This window comes from Aphanomyces astaci (genome assembly GCF_000520075.1).
Source record: "Aphanomyces astaci strain APO3 unplaced genomic scaffold supercont1.22, whole genome shotgun sequence".
NCBI lineage: Eukaryota > Oomycota > Saprolegniomycetes > Saprolegniales > Verrucalvaceae > Aphanomyces > Aphanomyces astaci.
Window position 1 is genome coordinate 93,027 of NW_009798285.1, and position 19,591 is coordinate 112,617.

The 19,591-nt window shown below is 50.2% G+C and overlaps 10 protein-coding genes across 15 annotated transcripts; 5 read left to right on the forward strand and 5 right to left on the reverse strand.

The window, feature by feature from the left end:
* Window positions 1-127: 127 nt before the first annotated feature.
* Window positions 128-3,282, forward strand: H257_09142 (hypothetical protein). 3 transcript variants are annotated; one of them, XM_009835263.1, is made up of 4 exons: window positions 128-1,227; window positions 1,314-1,576; window positions 2,139-2,242; window positions 3,024-3,282. In XM_009835263.1, the coding sequence occupies exons 1-4, from the start codon at window positions 211-213 to the stop codon at window positions 3,248-3,250; spliced, it is 1,611 nt and encodes a 536-aa protein (XP_009833565.1). In that variant the 5' UTR covers window positions 128-210; the 3' UTR covers window positions 3,251-3,282. The 3 variants fall into 3 exon arrangements, with proteins under 3 accessions (XP_009833565.1, XP_009833567.1, XP_009833566.1); XM_009835265.1 differs by lacking the exon at window positions 2,139-2,242 and adding an exon at window positions 2,832-2,935; XM_009835264.1 differs by lacking the exon at window positions 3,024-3,282 and adding an exon at window positions 2,331-2,587.
* Window positions 3,283-3,785: 503 nt separating this feature from the next.
* On the forward strand, window positions 3,786-4,298 carry H257_09143 (hypothetical protein; the record flags this gene model as incomplete). The annotated part of the gene is made up of 2 exons (XM_009835266.1): window positions 3,786-3,991; window positions 4,055-4,298. 2 exons carry the CDS (start codon window positions 3,786-3,788, stop codon window positions 4,296-4,298), a joined length of 450 nt encoding a protein of 149 aa, XP_009833568.1.
* Window positions 4,164-4,765, reverse strand: H257_09144 (hypothetical protein). The gene is made up of 3 exons (XM_009835267.1): window positions 4,668-4,765; window positions 4,593-4,615; window positions 4,164-4,530 (listed from the first exon to the last, which is right to left on the reverse strand). The coding sequence occupies exons 1-3, from the start codon at window positions 4,705-4,707 to the stop codon at window positions 4,315-4,317; spliced, it is 279 nt and encodes a 92-aa protein (XP_009833569.1). The 5' UTR covers window positions 4,708-4,765; the 3' UTR covers window positions 4,164-4,314.
* Window positions 4,766-4,972: 207 nt separating this feature from the next.
* Window positions 4,973-5,804, forward strand: H257_09145 (hypothetical protein). The gene has a single exon (XM_009835268.1). It carries the CDS (start codon window positions 5,056-5,058, stop codon window positions 5,719-5,721), a length of 666 nt encoding a protein of 221 aa, XP_009833570.1. The 5' UTR covers window positions 4,973-5,055; the 3' UTR covers window positions 5,722-5,804.
* Window positions 5,805-6,051: 247 nt separating this feature from the next.
* Window positions 6,052-6,916, reverse strand: H257_09146. 2 transcript variants are annotated; one of them, XM_009835270.1, is made up of 3 exons: window positions 6,820-6,916; window positions 6,447-6,712; window positions 6,052-6,375 (listed from the first exon to the last, which is right to left on the reverse strand). In XM_009835270.1, exons 1-3 carry the CDS (start codon window positions 6,902-6,904, stop codon window positions 6,193-6,195), a joined length of 534 nt encoding a protein of 177 aa, XP_009833572.1. In that variant the 5' UTR covers window positions 6,905-6,916; the 3' UTR covers window positions 6,052-6,192. The 2 variants fall into 2 exon arrangements, with proteins under 2 accessions (XP_009833572.1, XP_009833571.1); XM_009835269.1 differs by having other exon boundaries at window positions 6,447-6,916.
* A 77-nt stretch (window positions 6,917-6,993) lies between these two features.
* H257_09147 (hypothetical protein) lies at window positions 6,994-10,070 on the forward strand. Its single transcript, XM_009835271.1, has 6 exons — window positions 6,994-7,819; window positions 8,077-8,370; window positions 8,935-9,054; window positions 9,149-9,202; window positions 9,410-9,490; window positions 9,584-10,070. The coding sequence occupies exons 1-6, from the start codon at window positions 7,010-7,012 to the stop codon at window positions 10,025-10,027; spliced, it is 1,803 nt and encodes a 600-aa protein (XP_009833573.1). The 5' UTR covers window positions 6,994-7,009; the 3' UTR covers window positions 10,028-10,070.
* Window positions 10,071-10,537: 467 nt separating this feature from the next.
* On the reverse strand, window positions 10,538-11,171 carry H257_09148 (hypothetical protein). Its single transcript, XM_009835272.1, has one exon. The coding sequence runs from the start codon at window positions 11,157-11,159 to the stop codon at window positions 10,644-10,646; it is 516 nt and encodes a 171-aa protein (XP_009833574.1). The 5' UTR covers window positions 11,160-11,171; the 3' UTR covers window positions 10,538-10,643.
* Window positions 11,172-12,907: 1,736 nt separating this feature from the next.
* H257_09149 (hypothetical protein) lies at window positions 12,908-13,871 on the reverse strand. Its single transcript, XM_009835273.1, has 2 exons — window positions 13,473-13,871; window positions 12,908-13,411 (listed from the first exon to the last, which is right to left on the reverse strand). The coding sequence occupies exons 1-2, from the start codon at window positions 13,818-13,820 to the stop codon at window positions 12,989-12,991; spliced, it is 771 nt and encodes a 256-aa protein (XP_009833575.1). The 5' UTR covers window positions 13,821-13,871; the 3' UTR covers window positions 12,908-12,988.
* An 851-nt stretch (window positions 13,872-14,722) lies between these two features.
* H257_09150 (hypothetical protein) lies at window positions 14,723-17,271 on the forward strand. Of its 3 annotated transcripts, XM_009835276.1 has the most exons (6): window positions 14,723-14,874; window positions 14,944-15,080; window positions 15,133-15,203; window positions 15,301-15,462; window positions 15,534-15,936; window positions 16,390-17,271. In XM_009835276.1, the coding sequence occupies exons 1-6, from the start codon at window positions 14,763-14,765 to the stop codon at window positions 17,155-17,157; spliced, it is 1,653 nt and encodes a 550-aa protein (XP_009833578.1). In that variant the 5' UTR covers window positions 14,723-14,762; the 3' UTR covers window positions 17,158-17,271. The 3 variants fall into 3 exon arrangements, with proteins under 3 accessions (XP_009833578.1, XP_009833577.1, XP_009833576.1); XM_009835275.1 differs by having other exon boundaries at window positions 15,133-15,462; window positions 16,390-17,157; XM_009835274.1 differs by having other exon boundaries at window positions 15,301-15,936; window positions 16,390-17,157.
* Window positions 17,272-17,780: 509 nt separating this feature from the next.
* Window positions 17,781-19,211, reverse strand: H257_09151 (rRNA 2'-O-methyltransferase fibrillarin). The gene has a single exon (XM_009835277.1). The coding sequence runs from the start codon at window positions 19,144-19,146 to the stop codon at window positions 18,175-18,177; it is 972 nt and encodes a 323-aa protein (XP_009833579.1). The 5' UTR covers window positions 19,147-19,211; the 3' UTR covers window positions 17,781-18,174.
* Window positions 19,212-19,591: the final 380 nt, after the last annotated feature.

A 19,591-nucleotide genomic window follows, 5' to 3' on the forward strand; every position in this document is an offset into this window, starting at 1 on the left:
GTAAAATATATTGGCAAAACTTCTGGTACATTTCACAAAATATCATGAAAAAAGGACCAATGAGAACGTTGAAATTCAACAAATATGGCATGAAAAATTCGTGTCTTTTGACGTCTTGCTCCGACTACCTTACCGTTACAGTACTCTTCAGTGGGTGACTTGCGAGCGTGTTGCTTGCTGTGTCGGCGCCATTCAGTTGCCAACTCGTCGATGGCAGATCCAACCACCACAGCTGCAGCAGCCGCCGCCACTACCACAGTCCTTCGTCCACCAACGCCCATTGCCTCTCGACCTCTGACACCGACAAGCCCGGCTGCAGCGCCTACGGACGGATCGCCGACCCAACGCGTGCTTGGCGCGTTCTTCCCGGACAGCGACGACACACTCAGCAGTGTGCACGAATGTCCCGTGTGCCTGCGTCCCTTCTCGCTGGTCCGGTTCAAACATCGATGCAAAGCATGCGATCGCAACGTGTGCAACGACTGTTCCAAGAGCCGCCTGCGCTTGGACGACATGGGACTGGACGGCCCCCACATGCCAAAGCGTGGACAGCTACGGAAGGATCGCGGCCACAAGAGCTCCCGTGTGTGCGATCCGTGCGCGCGCAGTTACTTTGAGAGCAAGCTGGACGCCGACTATCCGAGTACGACGCCGCCACGTGTCGTGGAGGACACTCCACGAGCTCCCGTGGCGCTGGCTGATGGTGGCTCATCCCCTTCCTTGTCACAGCATCCCACATCGTCGCATGTGCCGCCATCATATACCACCCTCGTCGCACGTTCGTCTTCGTCGTGCAAGTGGCTACGCCGTCGGCACTTTGTGTTTTTCGGTGTGTTTTCGTTTGGGCTGGTGCTGCGACTCGTGTTCCGGCTACCACATCTTATGAACGTTCCAGGAACGTTCCTCTGCGTCGACGCGATCCACCGGCTCACCCGGCTCGACGTGTTTGCCGTCGGGCTGCTGGTGCTCATTGCCGTGGACGAGTGGCTGGCCTTTCAACGCACGCGGTCGCTGAAAACGAATCAACGAAACGGTCGTCCGTTCGTTGCAGAGTCGGACACTCCCTTGGTTTCCAAAGGTGCCGACGAGTCCGCCGCCGCGCGCATTCTTCGTGACAAATCCAACGACCACACACAAAACGCTTCGAATGAGGACGACGAAATACACGATGATGTTCGCCTCGACAAGCTCGGGCTCGTGCTGACCACCAGCTTCAACCAAGGCTCGGTACGATTGGTTTGATTTTTGGTGAAAAATTGGAGATTTTTTTAGCTTTTTGTGATGCCAAATGTGTGTGTGGTGGTGGATGATAGGACTTGACGGTGGCGTCGTACGTACGATGCAATGTCGAAACGGCCAAATTGTTGGTCTGCTTTGGGAAAGCGACGGCATTTGCTGCAAGTACCGTGGCGGGGTACGTTGCATCGATTGAAGCGGCGATGGCGTCATCATTGTCACCAGACGGTGACAATACGGTGACGATAAATTCTCCGCCGTCGTTGCGACACATGGTGACGAACGAAGTCGACCTCGGGGTAGCCACATGCGGCGGCAAGAAGAACCCGTCGCTGAGTCGGTATGTAGTAATAATATTGTATTGTGCTTTCAGCCAAACATTGGCTATGATTGGCGCGGGTTATATTGTGCTTTCGAGTGAAATTTCATTGTGTTGTGGTTTCTCGTTGGAATTTAAATCGATTTGATTGGCTACTTCAGATGAGCTCAAAATTATTAGCCAATCAAAACCTTCTCAATGAAATTCAACAACCAATCAGGTCGATTGTGGATCGGTTTCGTCGGCGCGATTCGATTGCACCCCCTCCCCTAATTTGTATATCAAATCGACAATAATCCCATCGATCGATTGTTTGTCCTGAATGTTCTATGCAAGAATTGGAAAAAAGCCATTCACACGAATAAAATCGATGGTTGAAGTGGATTTGATTGGCCATTTGATTCGAGTTCTGCATGTTGATTGGTCGATCGATTGACTCTCAATTTAGTTTTCGATTGACTCCTCGAACTTGACAATACTGTATGTGAGCTCGTGTGAATTTAGTGTTGGACTGGTTGTAAACTCTATTTAGTGTTGGACTGGTTATCCGGACAGCAATGTGTGATGGTCAATTGCAACGTAGATGTGTGCTGCGGTTGCTGTGGTTTTTAGAGTTTGTGGAAACGATGCTGGGGGTTCTCATGGATCCAAGCTACGGCGACGACATTGGGAGTGGCATTTCCAAAGGTACGAATTCGATTCGATAGAACTTGTATCTCACACATATCAAACGTCCTCGAGGATAGATGTTAATGTCCAATACATGTGTATGTAGCGTACGAATCGACGTTGGGGACGCGCCATCCGTGGTTGATTCGCAAAGGGGTGATGACGGCGTTGAGCTCGTGTCCGCTAAAGTCTGCGGTGCTGGCCACGATGACACAGTCGAGTCCTTCCGAAGACATCATGACCGCCCTCGCAGATATTCAACGACACTTGCACGGCATTCTTGCAACCACACGCTCCATTTTGGCAGAACACGACCTCTTGGACATCAAATGACGATAATAATACTCCTTCGAAGTACACAAATAGCCAAATCTCGTTCTAACGCTGACGTTAGCAGTATTGTCACGATGATTCACAATGCAGACCCTTCTAATTGGCTGAATAATATTCTGTAAGAGCCAATCAAGTCGATTAACCGATTGACTCCTCGAACTTGACAATACTGTATGTGAGCTCGTGTGAATTTAGTGTTGGACTGGTTGTAAACTCTATTTAGTGTTGGACTGGTTATCCGGACAGCAATGTGTGATGGTCAATTGCAACGTAGATGTGTGCTGCGGTTGCTGTGGTTTTTAGAGTTTGTGGAAACGATGCTGGGGGTTCTCATGGATCCAAGCTACGGCGACGACATTGGGAGTGGCATTTCCAAAGGTACGAATTCGATTCGATAGGACTTGTATCTCACACATATCAAACGTCCTCGAGGATGGATGTTAATGTCCAATACTTGTGTATGTAGCGTACGAATCGACGTTGGGGACGCGCCATCCGTGGTTGATTCGCAAAGGGGTGATGACGGCGTTGAGCTCGTGTCCGCTAAAGTCTGCGGTGCTGGCCACGATGACACAGTCGAGTCCTTCCGAAGACATCATGACCGCCCTCGCAGATATTCAACGACACTTGCACGGCATTCTTGCAACCACACGCTCCATTTTGGCAGAACACGACCTCTTGGACATCAAATGACGATAATAATACTATTGTGCTTTCGAGTGAAATTTCATTGTGTTGTGGCGTGGTTTCTCGTTGGAATTTAAATCGATTGGCTACCTCAGATGAGCTCAAAATTATTAGCCAATCAAATCCTTCTTAATGAAATTCAACCAATCAGATCGATTGTGGATCGGTTTGGTCGGCGCGATTCGATTGCACCCCCTCCCCAAATTTGTATCAAATCGACAATACTTCGAAGTGCACAACTAGCCACATCTCGTTCTAACGCTGACGTTAGAAGTACAATATTGTGATTTCACGATGATTCACAATGCAGAATCATGTAGACCCTTTTGATTAGCTGAATAATACTCCGTAAGAGCCAATCAAGTCAATTGACCACCAGGGTTGATTCGTGATTCGGCGATATTCGATCAGGAAATGTGCTCTAGTATTAATGTTCTATTAAATAGTATTAATAATACCGAATCCACAAAAGTAACTGATATGTCATTCGGTAACTCCCAGCCACTTAATAGTGTGAAAACCAGGTTTTTCTACCTTGGGCATGGAACTCCCGGGCCATTTCAAGTGTGTGGCGCAGCACGTCGCGGCGCTTCCGGTGGAATTGCACTTGGCCAAAGACGTGAAACTGCTTCAACTGACGTATTACGACCAGAATGTCGACTTGTTCCACGCGAACCCGAATGTCGTGCCCTCCACCACGTACATGCGGTGGGCCGCCAAGCAACTGTGCCAGGATCCTCGCTTTCGGTAAATTTATATTCGCGAATAAAATGCCCCTGAAATACACATGATCAATTCATTGTGTAATAGGATTTTACACTTGGACGAGACAGCAGCAGCCGAGTTGGCCCTGCAAGAGTGGCGCACGGATATGACGCGGGCCATCTACCAAGCGCGACTGAACCCCCATGAGATCCAGGACGGACCGGTCGTCGTGCGCTCTGAGCGCGGGGTTGTCCGGGTCCAGGAAACGTTGGCACCGAAGCAACCCGTGGACGCCATCGCGACGCCGCCCGTGGTGGTCAAGAAGCCACACAAACCCAAGAAAGCATAAACATTCGAATCGTGTATTAACTGTGGCGAAACAACGTGATGCACTTTTTGCCGACGTTGAACTTGATAAAGTTCTTGCTCTCGTACGTGAACGACGTCTTGTACTCGGAGCCGACGATGCAGTGCCACGTGGGGCCGTATTTCTCCTCGAGCCATGTCTTGAGGTGCTTGGAGATCTCCTTTTCTTCTGTGAACTGTTCCATGGCCACCGCCGCCTGGGTCAGCACATCGCTCTACGTCCCGACCACCATGAATCTACCATCATGCTTATGAGGCTTAGCTCGCTACATCCTACCTTCATGTCGCCATGCTCGTCCACTACAACAACGAGACATGAGATGACGGGAAGAGCCACAAGTTAGCCACCTACTGTCGGTCTCAAGCTGCTTGTTGTTTTCGCGGGTGGACATGCTCGTGGTGGCACTGGTCGGCTAGTAGCAATGTTCGAACCGTCGTGATGTGTACTTGGATCTTCGACGAAATATGATGGTCAGAGATTGGCTAATAACAGCCAATCCAAAACTTTAAACCTGTTTCATTGGACGAAATTATATCGCACACGGATTGGCTAATTTAATATATTTTACTACGAATCAAAGTGCTTTGACTTTTCCAGAAGCTCGGAAATTTTAAGCCAATCCGCACGTTAGACCTAGAATAAAAATGGTGGTAAGGAGGATACAAAAATGAAGATATTAATTTAACGTAGAATGGTTGTCCAAAAGCGTCCAACGCCAATAAACTCTTGACTGCTTATCATGCTCGCTCGCCAAGTCCTGTCCACCTGCCGCCGCGCTGCTACCATCAGCGGCTCCGCTAAGCGAGGCTTCATGCGCTCGAGCTTCTTGATGAACGACAAGAAGTCCGAAGACGAGGCCGCTGCAACTTCGACCGAAGAAGCCGCCGCCTCAACTACCGACGAAGCCGCCGACCCGGTCGTCGCTTTGCAAGCCGAAGTCGAATCGTTGAAGGCCAAGAACACCGATTTGACCGACAAGGTGCTGCGCGCCTTGGCGGACGCGGAGAACGTGCGCCGCATCTCGCGCACGGACGTGAACAACGCGCGCGAGTTCTCCATTTCCAAGTTTGCCAAGAGCTTGTTGGACGTGTCCGACAACCTCAAGCGCGCACACGAAAGCATCTCGATCGAGGAATTGTCGCCCGAGCACAGCTTGGCCGCGATCAAGAACCTCCATGAAGGGGTCGTCATGACAGACAAGGAACTGCAGAAGGTGTTCCATTCGTTCGGCATCGCGTCTGTGGGCGAAGCCGGCGACAAGTTCGACCCCAACTTCCACGAAGCGTTGTTCGAGTACGCCGACCCGACCAAGACGGTTGGCTCCGTCGGACAGGTCCTGAAGACGGGATACACGATCCACGGCCGCGTGCTGCGACCCGCGCAGGTCGGCGTCGTCAAGGCATAGACACAGTCACGGAAAAATAACTCTCTCGTGTTCATAATAGACAACCTCCACACAATAATATCGTACGAATTTTGATCCAAAATGAAATCGATTGAAATCGATTTGGTAAAAATGGCGTCCGAAACGTGAAATATGGCGAAAATCTTACGATTTCGACGAAATCGCTAAACCTGTGTGTACTTCGAAGCACAACCTAACGTTAGGAGTATGTATTTCAATATTTTAATCAAAATGAAAATATATTTGGAAAAAAGCTGGTCGAAAAACCCAAAATTTCGACGAACAGGCCAAATATACTGTATGTTTGCTCTCTCAAGCCGATTGAAATGGCCACGGACGAATCGGTATTAGACGACAATTAGAAGTCTACCTGCTAAGCCATACCAAAGGATATCTATCCTATGGTCAATGAATGTACGTTTAAGATTGTCCTGGTTTCAATGCGAAATACTAGTAGACAACCGAACTTCGTTATCGAATGCACGCAAACGAGGACACTTCCACGGACGACGACGCGCGGAAATGGAAAGTTCCGGCCGTGGGTCGTTGTGGCTGCCGCGGCGCAAATACTTTGACTTGGCGGATGTGTGTATCCCGGCCGTTCTGATGCATGCCTGTGACGGCCAGCTGCAGGAAGAACGTTCGCAGTGGTTGCTACAGTATGAAAGGTGACGACGATAGCAATAAGTAGATCGGTGACGACAATCGAGCTACATATGTACTACCTCGGACAACATGGACAAGTCCGTTGGTTGACACGACAGAGGAATGGTGACCCACCCCGTGGGTTCGGTGGTGGTGTGGGTCAAGACATCGACAAGATCATGAAAGGTCGTGCCCGTGCGAACGGTGATCGTCTTGGGGGTGTAGCTTTCGTCGAGCTTGTAGTCCAAATAGAGAGCCACCTCTTGAACTGTCGTCTTTTTGTGGAATTGGATGTTGATCAAGTGCGGCTGCGCACCGTCCGACTGCCAGTACGTGTCCAGGTTGTCTACGTTGAAGAGGAGCAACTCACCGCCAAGCATGCGACGATGACGAAGGAAGTTGTAGATGCACTTCTCGTCCAGATCCATGGAGGTAAGTATGCCTGCCACGTACCATCTCGCAGTTGCTGGACACCATTGCCCTGCTTGGCGGACGACAGCGTCCACACCGCCTCGTCGCCGATTTCTCGCTTTTCCATGGGCTGCGGAATAAGTTCACTGTACGGATAATACTTGCATTATCCGGTGCCGGCTGGTTGGGGGTTTGATAGACCTACTACTTTCATTGCAACGAAAGAAGTTCCATGAGCAGCGCAATCCCACATCCATCGCCAGCGCTGCCGCCGCTTAGCTCGTTGGACGAAATGGAGTCCAAAGGGCCGGGAACAGCGACCATCACTGAGCAAGACACGGCGATAGCCTCTGTAGCCCCCCAACTGGCGTCGCAAGCAGAAGCCGCGGCACCTTCAACCACTCCGACATCCCCACCACCACCCACGTCGCCACTCACATCGCCACCCGCATCACCTGTAACCATCTCATCGACGGTGCGTGAAGTGTTGTCCGTGCCGTCGCCCCGCCACTATGCGACCTCGTCACCTCCCCCTTCCGCGTCCATGTTGTCCCCACGCTCCAATAGTTTTACGAAGTCGTCGCCACACGACAAACACATGTCTCCCGCGATGGAATGGCGCAACAAGAGTGTGTCCTGTGACGCTCTTCGTGGGTTTGAATCCTCGCGGAAGACGTACATCGATCCAGGGCAGAGCGCAGATCGTCGGTACTGGGAACTGTTTTGCCAGGAAGTGACCGCCGGCCGCGAGCACAACGCGCGACTCGTCAAGTTCTTCACGCAGAAAGTGGCGGCCGACTTGGCATATGCCGACAGTTTGCGGCGCCTTCGCTTGGTGCTCGATGGCCCGCCGGTGGCAGATCCATCATCTGCATCGGTGGCGGCAACTTCGACCAAGTCCAAGATGAACTTGCAGGTTGCGTCCTCATGTGACCAAGCGCTCGCTGCCCTAGGGGAAAGCCAGCAATTACTGTGTGAAAAGCTCGAAATGTTCACCAACACCGTCCAGCGCGACGTCCTCCTGCGACCGTTCCAGGAAATGGTTCGTACAGTCCCTATCATTTCATACAAGCACCTGATCTCAAACGTACCTATCGGTACTTCGATAACAAATGGACGGCGTCCACATAAAGTACTCTAGTACTGACGTACTCAATTACCGACGTACCGACGTACTCAAGTACCGAAGTACCGACGTACTCAAGTACCGAAGTACCGACGTACACAAGTTGCGCTCGGTTCAGACACACTCTTGTTCGAATCACACACAAGTCCTATTCGTAACACGTCTGTGACTAGGTGGCAAAGTACGAAGAGACTGTATCTGCGATGCTGTCAGAAGGGGACGCGCTGGACGCGCTGCTGCATGTGACACAGCGCCGGGTACACGAAGCGTTCGCCGTGTACGACGGCGTGTTTAGGGACATGGAGCGGCACCGCCACGCCAAGGACCCGTCGGGTCCGGCCGACTCGAAAGCAGCCGGGAACGACCTCTGGCTCGCGGAAATGTCGTACGGCGTGCATGTAAAGCGGCTGCAAACCGTCCGCGTCGAGTATGTCAAGGGGATGGCGGGTCTATTCCACCAGTTCAAGGTCTATATATATATATTTTATATATATCTATGATGTACCTACTTGTCGTTTTGATGAGGACGTACAGTAGTTAGTACCCTTGTTATCGACACATGTGGCTGGTAACTGGTGGAGGTTGGAATCATGCGACGGAAATGAGAGTGTGTGTGGTTGGAATGATGACGGGACTGACTCTAGTAGTTTTATTTTGTGTGGTTGGAGTGATGGACTTGAAGTACTTCTGACGTGTGCTGTATGGTTGGAATGATGATACTTTGAAGTTGTTTACTTTGTGGTTGGAATGAAGCTACGACGGACGTGAACTGTATGGTTGGAATGATGGGCTTGAAGTACTTCGAAGTAGTTTACTTTGTGGTTGGAATGATGGGCTTGAAGTACTTCTGACATGTCTGACGTGTGATGTATGGTTGGAATGATGATACTTCGAAGTTGTTTACTTTGTGGTTGGAATGATATGACGACGGACGCGTGCTCGCTGTATGGTTGGAATGATGAGACTCACGTAGTTGTTTACTTTATGGTTGAAATGATGCGACTGACTTGACGTTGTGGTCGGAATGGTAGACGTTGGAGGTGCTGCGGGTGTCTGTGACGAAGTCGGCGCTGGACATTTTCATCCGCAAGCAAAAGTTGATTTTTGAAGAATTAGGCAATTCCATGACGGAACCGCTGGCCATTGTGCAGGTATCATAAACGATGCCCAATTACGATATATATTACTAGTAATACTCAAGTTTGATCTGTTTTTGTCTATTTTTCTTATATTAATCTTGCGTAGAAAATCGAAGCCGAGAAAGATTTGATCCAAACCATCCGTCGCATACCACGCAATGTACGTCCTATATATATATATATATATATATGAATGTATATACAAAAAAACAAAAAGTGCCAATTGGAATAATGTTTTTTAGAATTAATAGTATTTCGAGTGGATTTCGAATCGGGGATACGATGATGCATACTATATTATATATATATATATATATATTATACGATAGAGCTGACAATATTTGTATTTACTACGGATGCGGACTAGAACACTGCGCTGGCATTGGCAGTGGACGGCCAAGAAGCCGCTTTCTTCAGCTCGTTCCGGTCACCCTTAGCTAGTCCACTGGTACGACCCTCCATAACTCAATCCGAATGTTATCTCAACCACGATCTGGCCATTATATATATATTCCTAACCAAAATATCCGAATCTTCCTAGTTGATTCGATGCGGATTCCTAAAATACCAAGTGACGTCGACAATGTTCAAGACATGGAAAGATATGTTTGGGGTGATTACGCAGGACCGGTGGTTACACTTGTTTGAGCTCAACCCGCCCACGTTGTCGTGTGTGAAGAGTTTGAACGAGTACATTTTGGAGTGCCTGCCTGCTGCTACGGCTGACAGTGTCACATGCAATCCGTTCGCGTCCGTCTCGTTGCCCAACTGCCGCCTCACAATCGCCAAGGGCCACAGTCCGACGTTCGAAGTCGCCGAAGCGGTTGCGTCCACGGGCCTCTTCAGCGTGTTTAAGACGGAGAGCACCAAGCGCCACATGTTTCAATGCGTGTCCCAGCCGGACTTGGTGGATTGGGTGGTCGCCGCGAAACGGCTGATCCCGTCCCCCACGTCCTCCCACAGTCGCCCATACCATCATCGCTAAGACTAGTATAATTAACAAGTCTCTCTATCTCTCTCCGAGTACCTTCATTTTGTAGTTGAAACTCTTTACATTGAAGTATTGTATATACAGGCACCCGCCATACATAAACTGGTTTGGCAAGTCTGCAAATATTTCCCAAAGTCTCATGAAGAAAAGGAGAAAAGAAGTATCTACAAACTAGCTAAATATTGGAAAAATTAGACCCACCCTAACACTTGTTTAAAAAATGAAGTAATCATCCACCGTTTACAAGTACATCTTTATATTCGTTTTAAATTCAGATTATCAGTTTTCTACTCAAAATATAGAATACTGTGAGTTTTTCCCACTTGCAGTTCAACGTTCTGAAATTCTGACTAGTCAAAAAATTTCATAAAAAAAGTTCACGATTTCCCCAGACGCCAATCAGATGTAACTCAAAAAAATTGGATTAGCCAATAGCGTACTCGAATCACTTTTTACCGATTTTAAGGCCCACGAAGAATTCCAGGTCAAGGAACGAAGAAATAACGCTGCTTGATACTATATATTACAGGCGCCTTATTGCGCGTTAAGTTAACTTTTGGACTAGACACCACAAACATGCCGACGGACGATCCCGCCTTGCTTGGGGATCTCATTCGACCTTGTACATTGGCGGCGCGTACATATCTTCTGGGGGCGTCAACGAGACATACCATCCCCACGCAGGGGACTCGGAATCGTATTCGTCAGCTGTGTGAGTGAGTACTTGTTCTGGGACTGCGTCGAGCAAGTCCAGAGTATGTGGACTCGACGCTACATCGCCTGCTCCACCCACGGAACTGAACGATAATGTGCTGTCCTTCTCCGTGGGATGGTCGGAGGCATTGGATTCGCCACGTTTGGACGCTTTACATGCAACGAGCGAAGGTTCGTAAGAGTCGCTTGTGTCGAGGGGGTCGTCCAAGGACGATTTCGTGGATGACGCCTTGTGTTGCAGTGCAAAGTACGCGACCACGGACGCGGCTGTGGCGGCCGCGCATGTCGCCGCAGCTACCACAGGGTGGTCTCGCATCCACCGCATTGTAACGGAGATCTCTGATGGGGTCGGAAAGAACGATGCACCCGATGGAATCGCACCAAGCGCAGAAGCCGTCGGCGCCGCTTGCATGCTCGAGGTATACTAGTAATGTAAAAATGAGACTGTGGCACCATGTTCGATGCGATACGGGCGATATCCTGTCAAACGTTATAATACGCACAATTTCAGCCAATCCAAACGCTGGATTTCAAAGACTTCAACATGAGAGCCGGTGCCGTTGAAACTGGTGTTCTTGAGTACAGTAATTGTTGACTCTCACTCTCATGATATACACGACTGCAGTTGTACAATGTACACTACTAGTATACTACTACGTAGTAGTTCCAATCAACCATCCCCCAATATTGGTCGTACGTACACTGGAATGCTGATACTACAGTACTACTAGTAGCGTGCAAACCTTCACGAAATGGTATGGGCACTCAAGGCAGTTGTGGGGCCCTGCCCATGATAGGAGATTTGCATGGAAAGGTTAGGGTTGAGATTGACAATGCGACATCATGGAAACAACTTACCGACCGATAGAAGGTACAAAAGGGAGGGAGAAGTGCAGGGCTGCCGAATTGCTAGCTATTGCACGATACAGGAGTTTGGATTGAGGTTGCTTGTAGAAGTACAGGCAAGGCAAACGTGCAGTACAACGTGTCTGTCTCCCTCCGTTCAGTTCTTATTCAAAGAGAGAGTGGTCATCATTTGAGAAATCCAAGCGACTTTTACTCAGAAAAACATATCGACATCTTTGCCATCCAATATAGATCCGTACTTCAACCAGTATAAATTCTGAACAGGACTACACGAACAAAATGTCCTCATAATGGTGCGAGTTTATCGTTTTATGTCAATAGAGTACAAATCCCTTGTATACACGACGTATTTTACAGTTACGGCAACGTTACGAGGTGATCAATGCAGAGATCAATGGCATTTATGCGAATCTTGCTTGGCATATGGTATTCCTGATGGCATCGTGTGTTGTGACACTTGTCCACGTCGTTCTCCATGAATCTCCTCCACTCATTCTACTTGTTGCCAACGGATATGATTGTGAGTATACATACCGTGCTTCGCGTAGGGTACAACGTAGTATACGTATACTATTAATAGTTTGATTCCTATGATTTCCGCTCGCCAACAAAGATGCGCTAGATTTCGGGTGCAAATGACGTCTTGCCGGTATGCACAGTATTTGTCGAAGCTTTGAGCGATAAGAGGCGAACGCTGACACAATCATACACAGGGTACTGTACTACAGTTCCGCCAACTATTAATAGCACAGTACACGGTAAATCACCTTGCGAAGTGTACAAAAGCGGTACTGTAGCCTTTCGGTTCTGACCTTGGGGAATGTGAAATCGGTGTCACTCTTTTCAGTGCCTACTGTACTTCAAGAGAAGGCCTACAGTTCCTACGTACAGTATCGGTAAGCTTACAGTAGCTCGGCAGCTTCTATATCATGGTACTGTGTACTACGTAGTACTCGGAGTAATCGTTAATAACGATCTAATGTACTTGAGGGCATAGGGGGCTCTGTAGTGGGGCATACAGTCTGTACCCACGAAGTCAAAACAAATCGTTGGAGGACAAGCCGTACAGTGTACGCAATGATCTCGAAGAAACGAGCTGCACCGTACGTGGGCTGTCCATCATATATCAAGTACTACGTAGTAGTACTTAAGTACTATAAATAGCACTCCAAGTAATCTCGTGAGTTGATACGGTTTCGTCTGTATAACCGGGATAGTCTGACGTCCCACTGGATTGGCTAAAACGAACATGATTTTTAGGTCATTCCAGAGCTTGATTGGATAATTTCCTATCAGATTTCGACTCAAGATGACGTAAATCGGCCAACTCAACCACGAAATAATACAACCAATTACTCCTGGTACAGTATTTGTTTATGGAGTGTGATGGTGTTGCAGCTCAAGGAGGAGGTTGTCGTCGAGGAGAGCTCCCAGCAATGCCTCGCTAGCTTCTTCGACACTGTTCAAGTGCTTCACGAGAGCCACTGCGACACTGGCCGTCGCCTGCACGCGCGTCACTTGGTGCGTGTGTGCATCGTGCGTAAACAGGGCGCGAAGGGGCACCGTGAGCTTGGTGCCGACCAACTTGTCGGCGAGATCTGCCCGATGCTGCGCTAAACGCGGGAAGAGCGCGCACACGGAGGTGTCGGTCACCAGCACATGCATGAACACCGTTGTTTCCAGCACAATCGCGTGTTCGTCGACTGTCAGCACTTGGATCGTGGTCCACTCGATGCGAAACGACTCAAACAGCGCATAATACGTCGCCCATTGGTCGAGGAGATAGTCAACTCCGATCTACGTTTTATCGTATTCGTGACGTGGCATGTGCAAAGAGATGTATGCATGTACGTAGTACCTTTCCGTTGTAGTCGACGTTGGGCGTGACGAGCTTGTGGACAAACGCCTCTTGTCGATTCGTGTGCCCAACGTCGCCACCTCGCGGGTTGTACCCATGTTCAAACAGCTGCAAGTACTCTTTGATCGACGCTATGCACTGACTCACACCCTGTCGTTCGTGTAGCACAGACAGCCGCGCCTCCAACCGCAGGTTGTTCATCTCGAGCTCCCGCACGTATTCGACGAGCTGCGTATTGGACGCTTTCTGGTTGGCGCGATACTTTCGCTGGCTGATTTTGCTTCGGTTGCGCCGCTTGGCGCGGCGTGCCTCGACGCGATCTGCAATGGATATTGCTGTCGACTGCATCGAGTCGTCGTGGGGTGATCAAGGAGTGACTGCAGGTGATGTTGTCATGCGTGATGGGTGTGTATAGAAGCGTTGCTCATGGGTTTGGTGCACGGACGGAATTTCCGCCATCCGAGCGATATCCGAATTTCACGCGGATGTCCGAAATTACCAAAACCTCGTCGAAACAGGGTACTTTTCCATACAAAACGGCCAAGATCGTCCCCCGTTTCGGCTATTTTCGGCTTTTTCGGGGCGGCGCTAGTCGTAAAGTCACGCGCAATACATTTTGCAAGTATATTTCGACATATGGACCACGCGTTATCGCCTTGTATGCTTGAAGACTCGCGGTCAAAATAGCACGCGGTGCCACATTCACTCACATGTGAGACGGCGGTTTCTAAAGTTCAGCTATGTTTAGTACGACGACGACCTTGCTATGTAGGTAGTAGAACTTGGGGAAAATGACATGGTATTTCGAAGTCGAGGCAGCTTTTCTAGGCCTGTTCGGTACAGTGTAGGAGTCCCAAGCAGGAATAATCGATCATCAAAACTGTCTCTTGACCACTAATATGGAAGTGCATAAATCAGTCCGCTGCATTTCACGGGGCGACGTTTATGCTGCTCGATCCCGTGATCACAATATGTAACTGTGTGATCACCAATGCAACCATATCCGAGAATCCGTGGACAGGGCGGCATCATCGCCACCATCATGGCGCAGCTTTGGATTGGAGGACGAATGAATAGTAAGTAGCTTACATTAAGGCGCGCTGCCGGCCCAATTCAAGGCAGAGTAACTAAACTCTGCCTTGAATTGGGCCGGCAGCGCGCCTTAATGAGGAAACACCACAAATCTAAAAGAAACGCTTGATTGGCTAATCTCATTTGAACCAGCCAATCAAAACCATACAATGTTTCCACTGAGAGTTACCATATCTTTATCCGGATGTGTTCAAAGATATGGACTGCGCCACGTTGAACTCCAAGGCGCTCCTTCCAGCGCTTGCGGCGGCCACTGCGGTTGCGAAAACGTTGTTAGGACCATGTCGCAGTCGAAAGCAGATATCAGGGGGTACGACGTCTCATGCAAGGATATACCTCGTAACGTTATACCTCACTCCACCCATGTATCGACATGTAGGTGGCAACGACGAGGACGGCACGACGACGATGTTCACGGCCAACATCGTCACTGTCGTGCGCAGCCTCCATGTGGAGCATCCGATCTTTGCCATGTTGCTCAAGACAGTCGATACTCACATGACTCACTTTGGCACAGTAAGATGCGTTGCGTTCATGCCATCGATATTTGATGGCCATGTCTTGACAGGGAGCGACTACCCTCGTGACGCTGGTGCACGTCTTGACGCATGCTGCCATGGACTTGACGCACTTACCCCCGTACGCACGAAAACCTAGCAAAATCAATCGATCATCAGTTTCCCTATTCATCCCTAGTACTAGTAGTCAGTCCTAATCCATGCCATGGCTGTGTTAGACTGCACATAACCCGAGGATTCAATCGTGCATTGGCCCAGTGTGTCCACGTCCTTACCCGCATGCAAGTGAACGTGCACGAGTGGCTGCGGGAAACAAGTCGGCACCATGTCAGACCTCCGCCTTCTGCGCTCACCCTTCTTGGGTCGGCACTCTCGTCCTCGTACTACTTCCTATCCACACCCGCCCGTTCCACGTAGCATGCGCTCAACTTTGCCTTGTTTGGTACTATAGGCACCCAGACCGCGCCATTGCCATGACCACAGCTGTGGAAATCGCATCTTCCTTGCGGTCATTCGACACAACCTGGCCTCATCACGTGCATTTCCAAGTCGCCGTCACAGGCGGCGTGGCTACGTCCAGTATCTATCGAGGTCTCTTGGTAGACTTGTCCGAACTCTGCGACGACGTTCAGTGGCCGCCACACCCAACCCACTTCTCGTTTTCCAGCCACCAAGTGGTTCTCGTGCAAGGAGACATTGCATTTAGTCTGGCCGCGTGCCGCCAATTGGAGTCGGCGGCCTTGATCCTGACCACCGGGGCCATCTGTGCGCAAACCCTCGACTGGTGCCGCCATCGCCCCATTGGACATGCTATGTTGTGCGTGCCCTACCAACCGCTAGCTGTGCTTCGTCGCGTACGTCATTGTTGATTCGCCAAACCTATCGATCGATTCGTTGTACTGGTTTTTGTCCAGTATCACACTAATTTCACTCAAACACTAATTAGATGTCGACGTAAGGATTTGACTGGCCCACTTGATATCTGGGTTTTGATTGGCCGTATATCGATTGTCGGCCGATTTGGTTATTCTGAGCACCACTCCAATTTCGAATCGAATATGTATTATCTTGACAATAACACTTATCACTTTTACCTTCAACAAACACACCCGATATATATCATATTTATATCATATTATGCGAGATGTTAATTGTGGTTGGTTCATTGGATATATATAATTCATATGCTAAGACCACACGACTCCAATTTCGAATCGACGACTTGACAATATGATGTCTCCAACACAAACAACGAGCTAGTATGGTTGATCCGAGCAGAAAAGCTAACACCTCCTGGACTACCGTAGGTAGCCTCGACGTTTGCCGTTCGAGTGTGCGAACGATTGTGCGAAGCCATCGTGTTAGTAGCAGTAGTACCGTCCCCTTGTAGTCCTAGCACGGAGGCCATGTGCATCCAGGCGACGATTGAACGGTTACATTGTCGCACATTCTTGCAGCTGCAGCACCACACAACGACGCCGCCCCCCTCCTGCTCCCCCTCCCCCCCCCCTTCCTCCACTTTATCTACCACCCCCCTGACGGTGTTAGTTACTGGTATGAGCAGGGCTACTGCCGACGACGCCACCGCAAACATCACCAACGCTTTGCATCGTCTGGCACATGCTGTGGAGGACGAGGTCGTGCTGCCTGGCGGCGGCGCCTCGATGGCCGCCTGTGCGTCTGCCCTCCGACGACGTCCTATTCCATCCCAAGACGAGGAGATAGAAGACGATTCGTCGATGATGGAACGCATCCAGGTCATCCACCGATTTGGCGATGCTCTGGACGAGTGGTGTGCGCTGGTGCTCGGCAACGCCCCCGAACACGGCGGGGGAAATGATTTCCTGGACATTCAAACCAAACTCGGCGACATTCAAACTGCATTTGACCAAGGCAACGTCGAACCCAAGTTCCTGGAAACCACCTACTATGGGGCGGCCCTCACGCCCCTCGTACCCCCCCGCGGAACGTTCAAATTCGATGGCTTCCGCTCCACCAAAGCTGCATTGACCAGCGCCGTCCGAGTCGTGACCCTTGCGACCAACGTCGGCGTCGTGCTTATCAACCAGTCATAACAATACTACCAACTTACAGCCACGAACGACGTTATACACAGTACTCGATCCGGTTAGTTTGGACATGCTTTTCCAAGGATGATAAAAATGTGGTAGTACATATTGAAAATTCGCTATAACTTTCCAAAATTCGCCTGGTTTGTCGAATCAATATTGAATCACACCGGAGTTGTGATTAGTTGAATATCGTTGCCCTTTCTGCAAGAGCCAATCAAAGGCGCTCAAAAATGGATTAGCCAATAGCGTCGATTCGTGATTCGATTCAGGGGTCTGGAAATTCGTATCGAATCCACAAAATCATATTCCCATTTGCAAACTCACTCCAACGTGAAGGGTACTTACTACTTCGAAGTAGTACTACGTAGTACTATGATTGCTACTCAGAGTACTACTACTACTATTGATAGTAACGTTAGGGACACTTATAAACGAAAAGTGGACGGTTTGCTGCATTATGTGATGCCTTGCTCACATTAGGATCAGCGAAGGCATGCATGGCTTCTAACGTAGCTACTTCATATGTACGTACACTTCAGGCTTCCCTTCTTTCGGCACAGACAGTATCACAGCGATTCGGCACAACTGGCGGTATGTAAACCAACGACGTCGCAGACACACGAATGAAACAGGAAACACGAACCATTGTTACATGAGTAGTTAGCCACTACAACCTGTACGACGCTACTACCTACGTTTCTTCTACACCACACTACCTACAAGTAGTACCTACGCAACTAGTCTACACATGAAAAGGTGGGAGTCCCTCAGAGATAGTTATTTGTACATCTTCGCGTCTGTCATCAAGCCATATTGCTACGGCTATCAGATCGCCCGACGCAAGGGTGTCATCACTGGGATTCCCATCACACAACACTTTTCAACCATCCAAATACACACATACATTCACTCGCTAGCGACTCGTACACACACACATTCTCTCGCGTGCCAGCCTTGACTTGAATCTCCCAAGTATATTTAAATCTATTCACACAAACGCGATTAAGCGGTAGCCGTTTCTTACTTGTCCTTCTTCGGGGCTCGGTAGCTGCCGACCACGACGGCATGGTCGCGCTCATATGGTTCCAATGTGAGCTGTTCCGCGGGCTTGAACTGGTCCTGTTGCAGCTTCTTGACTTCACGGGCAAACACGGCCTCGGCGGGCGCGGTCGAGTCGATGCAGCTAGCCTTGATGGACACGACAAAGTGGCCACCGTTCTTGAGGAAGTAGCTGGCGTTCAAAGCCACAATACGGGCTTGATCCGGCTGAGCCACATCGGCAAAGATCGTGTCGACCATCGGTACCAGCATGCGGTACTTGAGGGGGTGACGCGCGTCTTCGATGATCGGGATCACGTTGGTGCGGGATTTGGCCATGTTGATCAAGTCGCGGCCTGATCGGTGCGAGAATTCGACGGCGTACACGGCGCCGGTAGGGCCCACGATGTCGGACACATGCGACACGGTGGTACCAGACGCACCACCGATGTACAGCACCTTGGAGCCAGGGCCCATCCAGATGTTGTCCACACCGCCGAGAATGGCAGCGGCCAACTTGGAGCGGAAAGGGTTCCACACGCGGTACTCGACCTTCTCCGTGCCCTCACCAGAGGCGGCGGGCACGTCCACGGAGATACGCTTTTCGCCGTACACGGACTTGCCGGGCGTCGAGTTCAACGTGACCAGAGCGTCTTCCTTGCCGCGGGCGATAAACACGCCGGCGTGACGATGGGGTTCAACAAGCACTTTGTTGCCACCGGCGAGGCCGCCACGGCCACCACGACCGCCGTCGCGACCACCGCGTCCACCGCCGCGACCTCCGCCGCGACCACCGTCACGTCCGCCACGGCCGCCGAAGCCACCACGACCGCCGGCGGCACCACGACCTCCGCCGCCACGGCCACCGCCGAAGCCGCGTCCGCCACCGCGACCACCGTCACGTCCACCACCTCGGCCTCCGCCGCCACGTCCAAAGCCACCTCGTCCAGACATATTTTGCAGGGAAAGATCAAAAATGGGCTTTACGGTGTGGCCTTGTGGTTGGTGGTTGAACCACCAGGAGAAACATTGGCTGGCAACCAACCACCTTCGGACGATGCTGCGATGTGATTGGGTACATCCAAATGAATCACGCTGATTGGCTGAATGTCAATCCGAATTTACCGTGTTAAGTGCGACAGCTCAAAATTGCACACCCGGTGCGAACCGTTTTTTCTTGACATCCATCAACGAGATAGGAGAGCGAGGAATGGACCCAGCACATGCGGAGCATGGATGCCCTAGACAACGGTACGACAAAGGGTGATCTTCAGTACGGGACGGAGAGCGAGGCATGGTCTGAGGAAGAAGTCCGAGACACGTGATGAAGGAATGGCTGCTTGAAATCTACCTTGGAACAGGCTCTTGAAATAGATAAATGGCAGCGTTGCATGCTGAC

Coding starts and splice junctions, on each gene's coding strand:
- H257_09145 (XM_009835268.1), top strand. CDS start 5,056: ATGCTCGCTCGCCAAGTCCTGTCCACCTGCCGCCGCGCTGCTACCATC.
- H257_09147 (XM_009835271.1), top strand. CDS start 7,010: ATGAGCAGCGCAATCCCACATCCATCGCCAGCGCTGCCGCCGCTTAGC. Junction 8,371..8,934: donor GTCTATTCCACCAGTTCAAG/GTCTATATATAT, acceptor TCGGAATGGTAG/ACGTTGGAGGTGCTGCGGGT. Junction 9,055..9,148: donor AACCGCTGGCCATTGTGCAG/GTATCATAAACG, acceptor AATCTTGCGTAG/AAAATCGAAGCCGAGAAAGA.
- H257_09146 (XM_009835270.1), bottom strand. CDS start 6,904: ATGGAAAAGCGAGAAATCGGCGACGAGGCGGTGTGGACGCTGTCGTCC. Junction 6,713..6,819: donor TGTCCAGCAACTGCGAGATG/GTACGTGGCAGG, acceptor TCTTCAACGTAG/ACAACCTGGACACGTACTGG. Junction 6,376..6,446: donor ACTTGTCCATGTTGTCCGAG/GTAGTACATATG, acceptor TTCATACTGTAG/CAACCACTGCGAACGTTCTT.
- H257_09150 (XM_009835276.1), top strand. CDS start 14,763: ATGGACTGCGCCACGTTGAACTCCAAGGCGCTCCTTCCAGCGCTTGCG. Junction 14,875..14,943: donor TCGAAAGCAGATATCAGGGG/GTACGACGTCTC, acceptor ATCGACATGTAG/GTGGCAACGACGAGGACGGC. Junction 15,204..15,300: donor GACTTGACGCACTTACCCCC/GTACGCACGAAA, acceptor TGGCTGTGTTAG/ACTGCACATAACCCGAGGAT.
- H257_09148 (XM_009835272.1), bottom strand. CDS start 11,159: ATGCAAGCGGCGCCGACGGCTTCTGCGCTTGGTGCGATTCCATCGGGT.
- H257_09149 (XM_009835273.1), bottom strand. CDS start 13,820: ATGCAGTCGACAGCAATATCCATTGCAGATCGCGTCGAGGCACGCCGC. Junction 13,412..13,472: donor ACGTCGACTACAACGGAAAG/GTACTACGTACA, acceptor GATAAAACGTAG/ATCGGAGTTGACTATCTCCT.
- H257_09151 (XM_009835277.1), bottom strand. CDS start 19,146: ATGTCTGGACGAGGTGGCTTTGGACGTGGCGGCGGAGGCCGAGGTGGT.
- H257_09142 (XM_009835263.1), top strand. CDS start 211: ATGGCAGATCCAACCACCACAGCTGCAGCAGCCGCCGCCACTACCACA. Junction 1,228..1,313: donor CCAGCTTCAACCAAGGCTCG/GTACGATTGGTT, acceptor GGTGGATGATAG/GACTTGACGGTGGCGTCGTA. Junction 1,577..2,138: donor AAGAACCCGTCGCTGAGTCG/GTATGTAGTAAT, acceptor ATTGCAACGTAG/ATGTGTGCTGCGGTTGCTGT.
- H257_09144 (XM_009835267.1), bottom strand. CDS start 4,707: ATGTCCACCCGCGAAAACAACAAGCAGCTTGAGACCGACA. Junction 4,616..4,667: donor CAAGCAGCTTGAGACCGACA/GTAGGTGGCTAA, acceptor TCGTTGTTGTAG/TGGACGAGCATGGCGACATG. Junction 4,531..4,592: donor ACGAGCATGGCGACATGAAG/GTAGGATGTAGC, acceptor GTCGGGACGTAG/AGCGATGTGCTGACCCAGGC.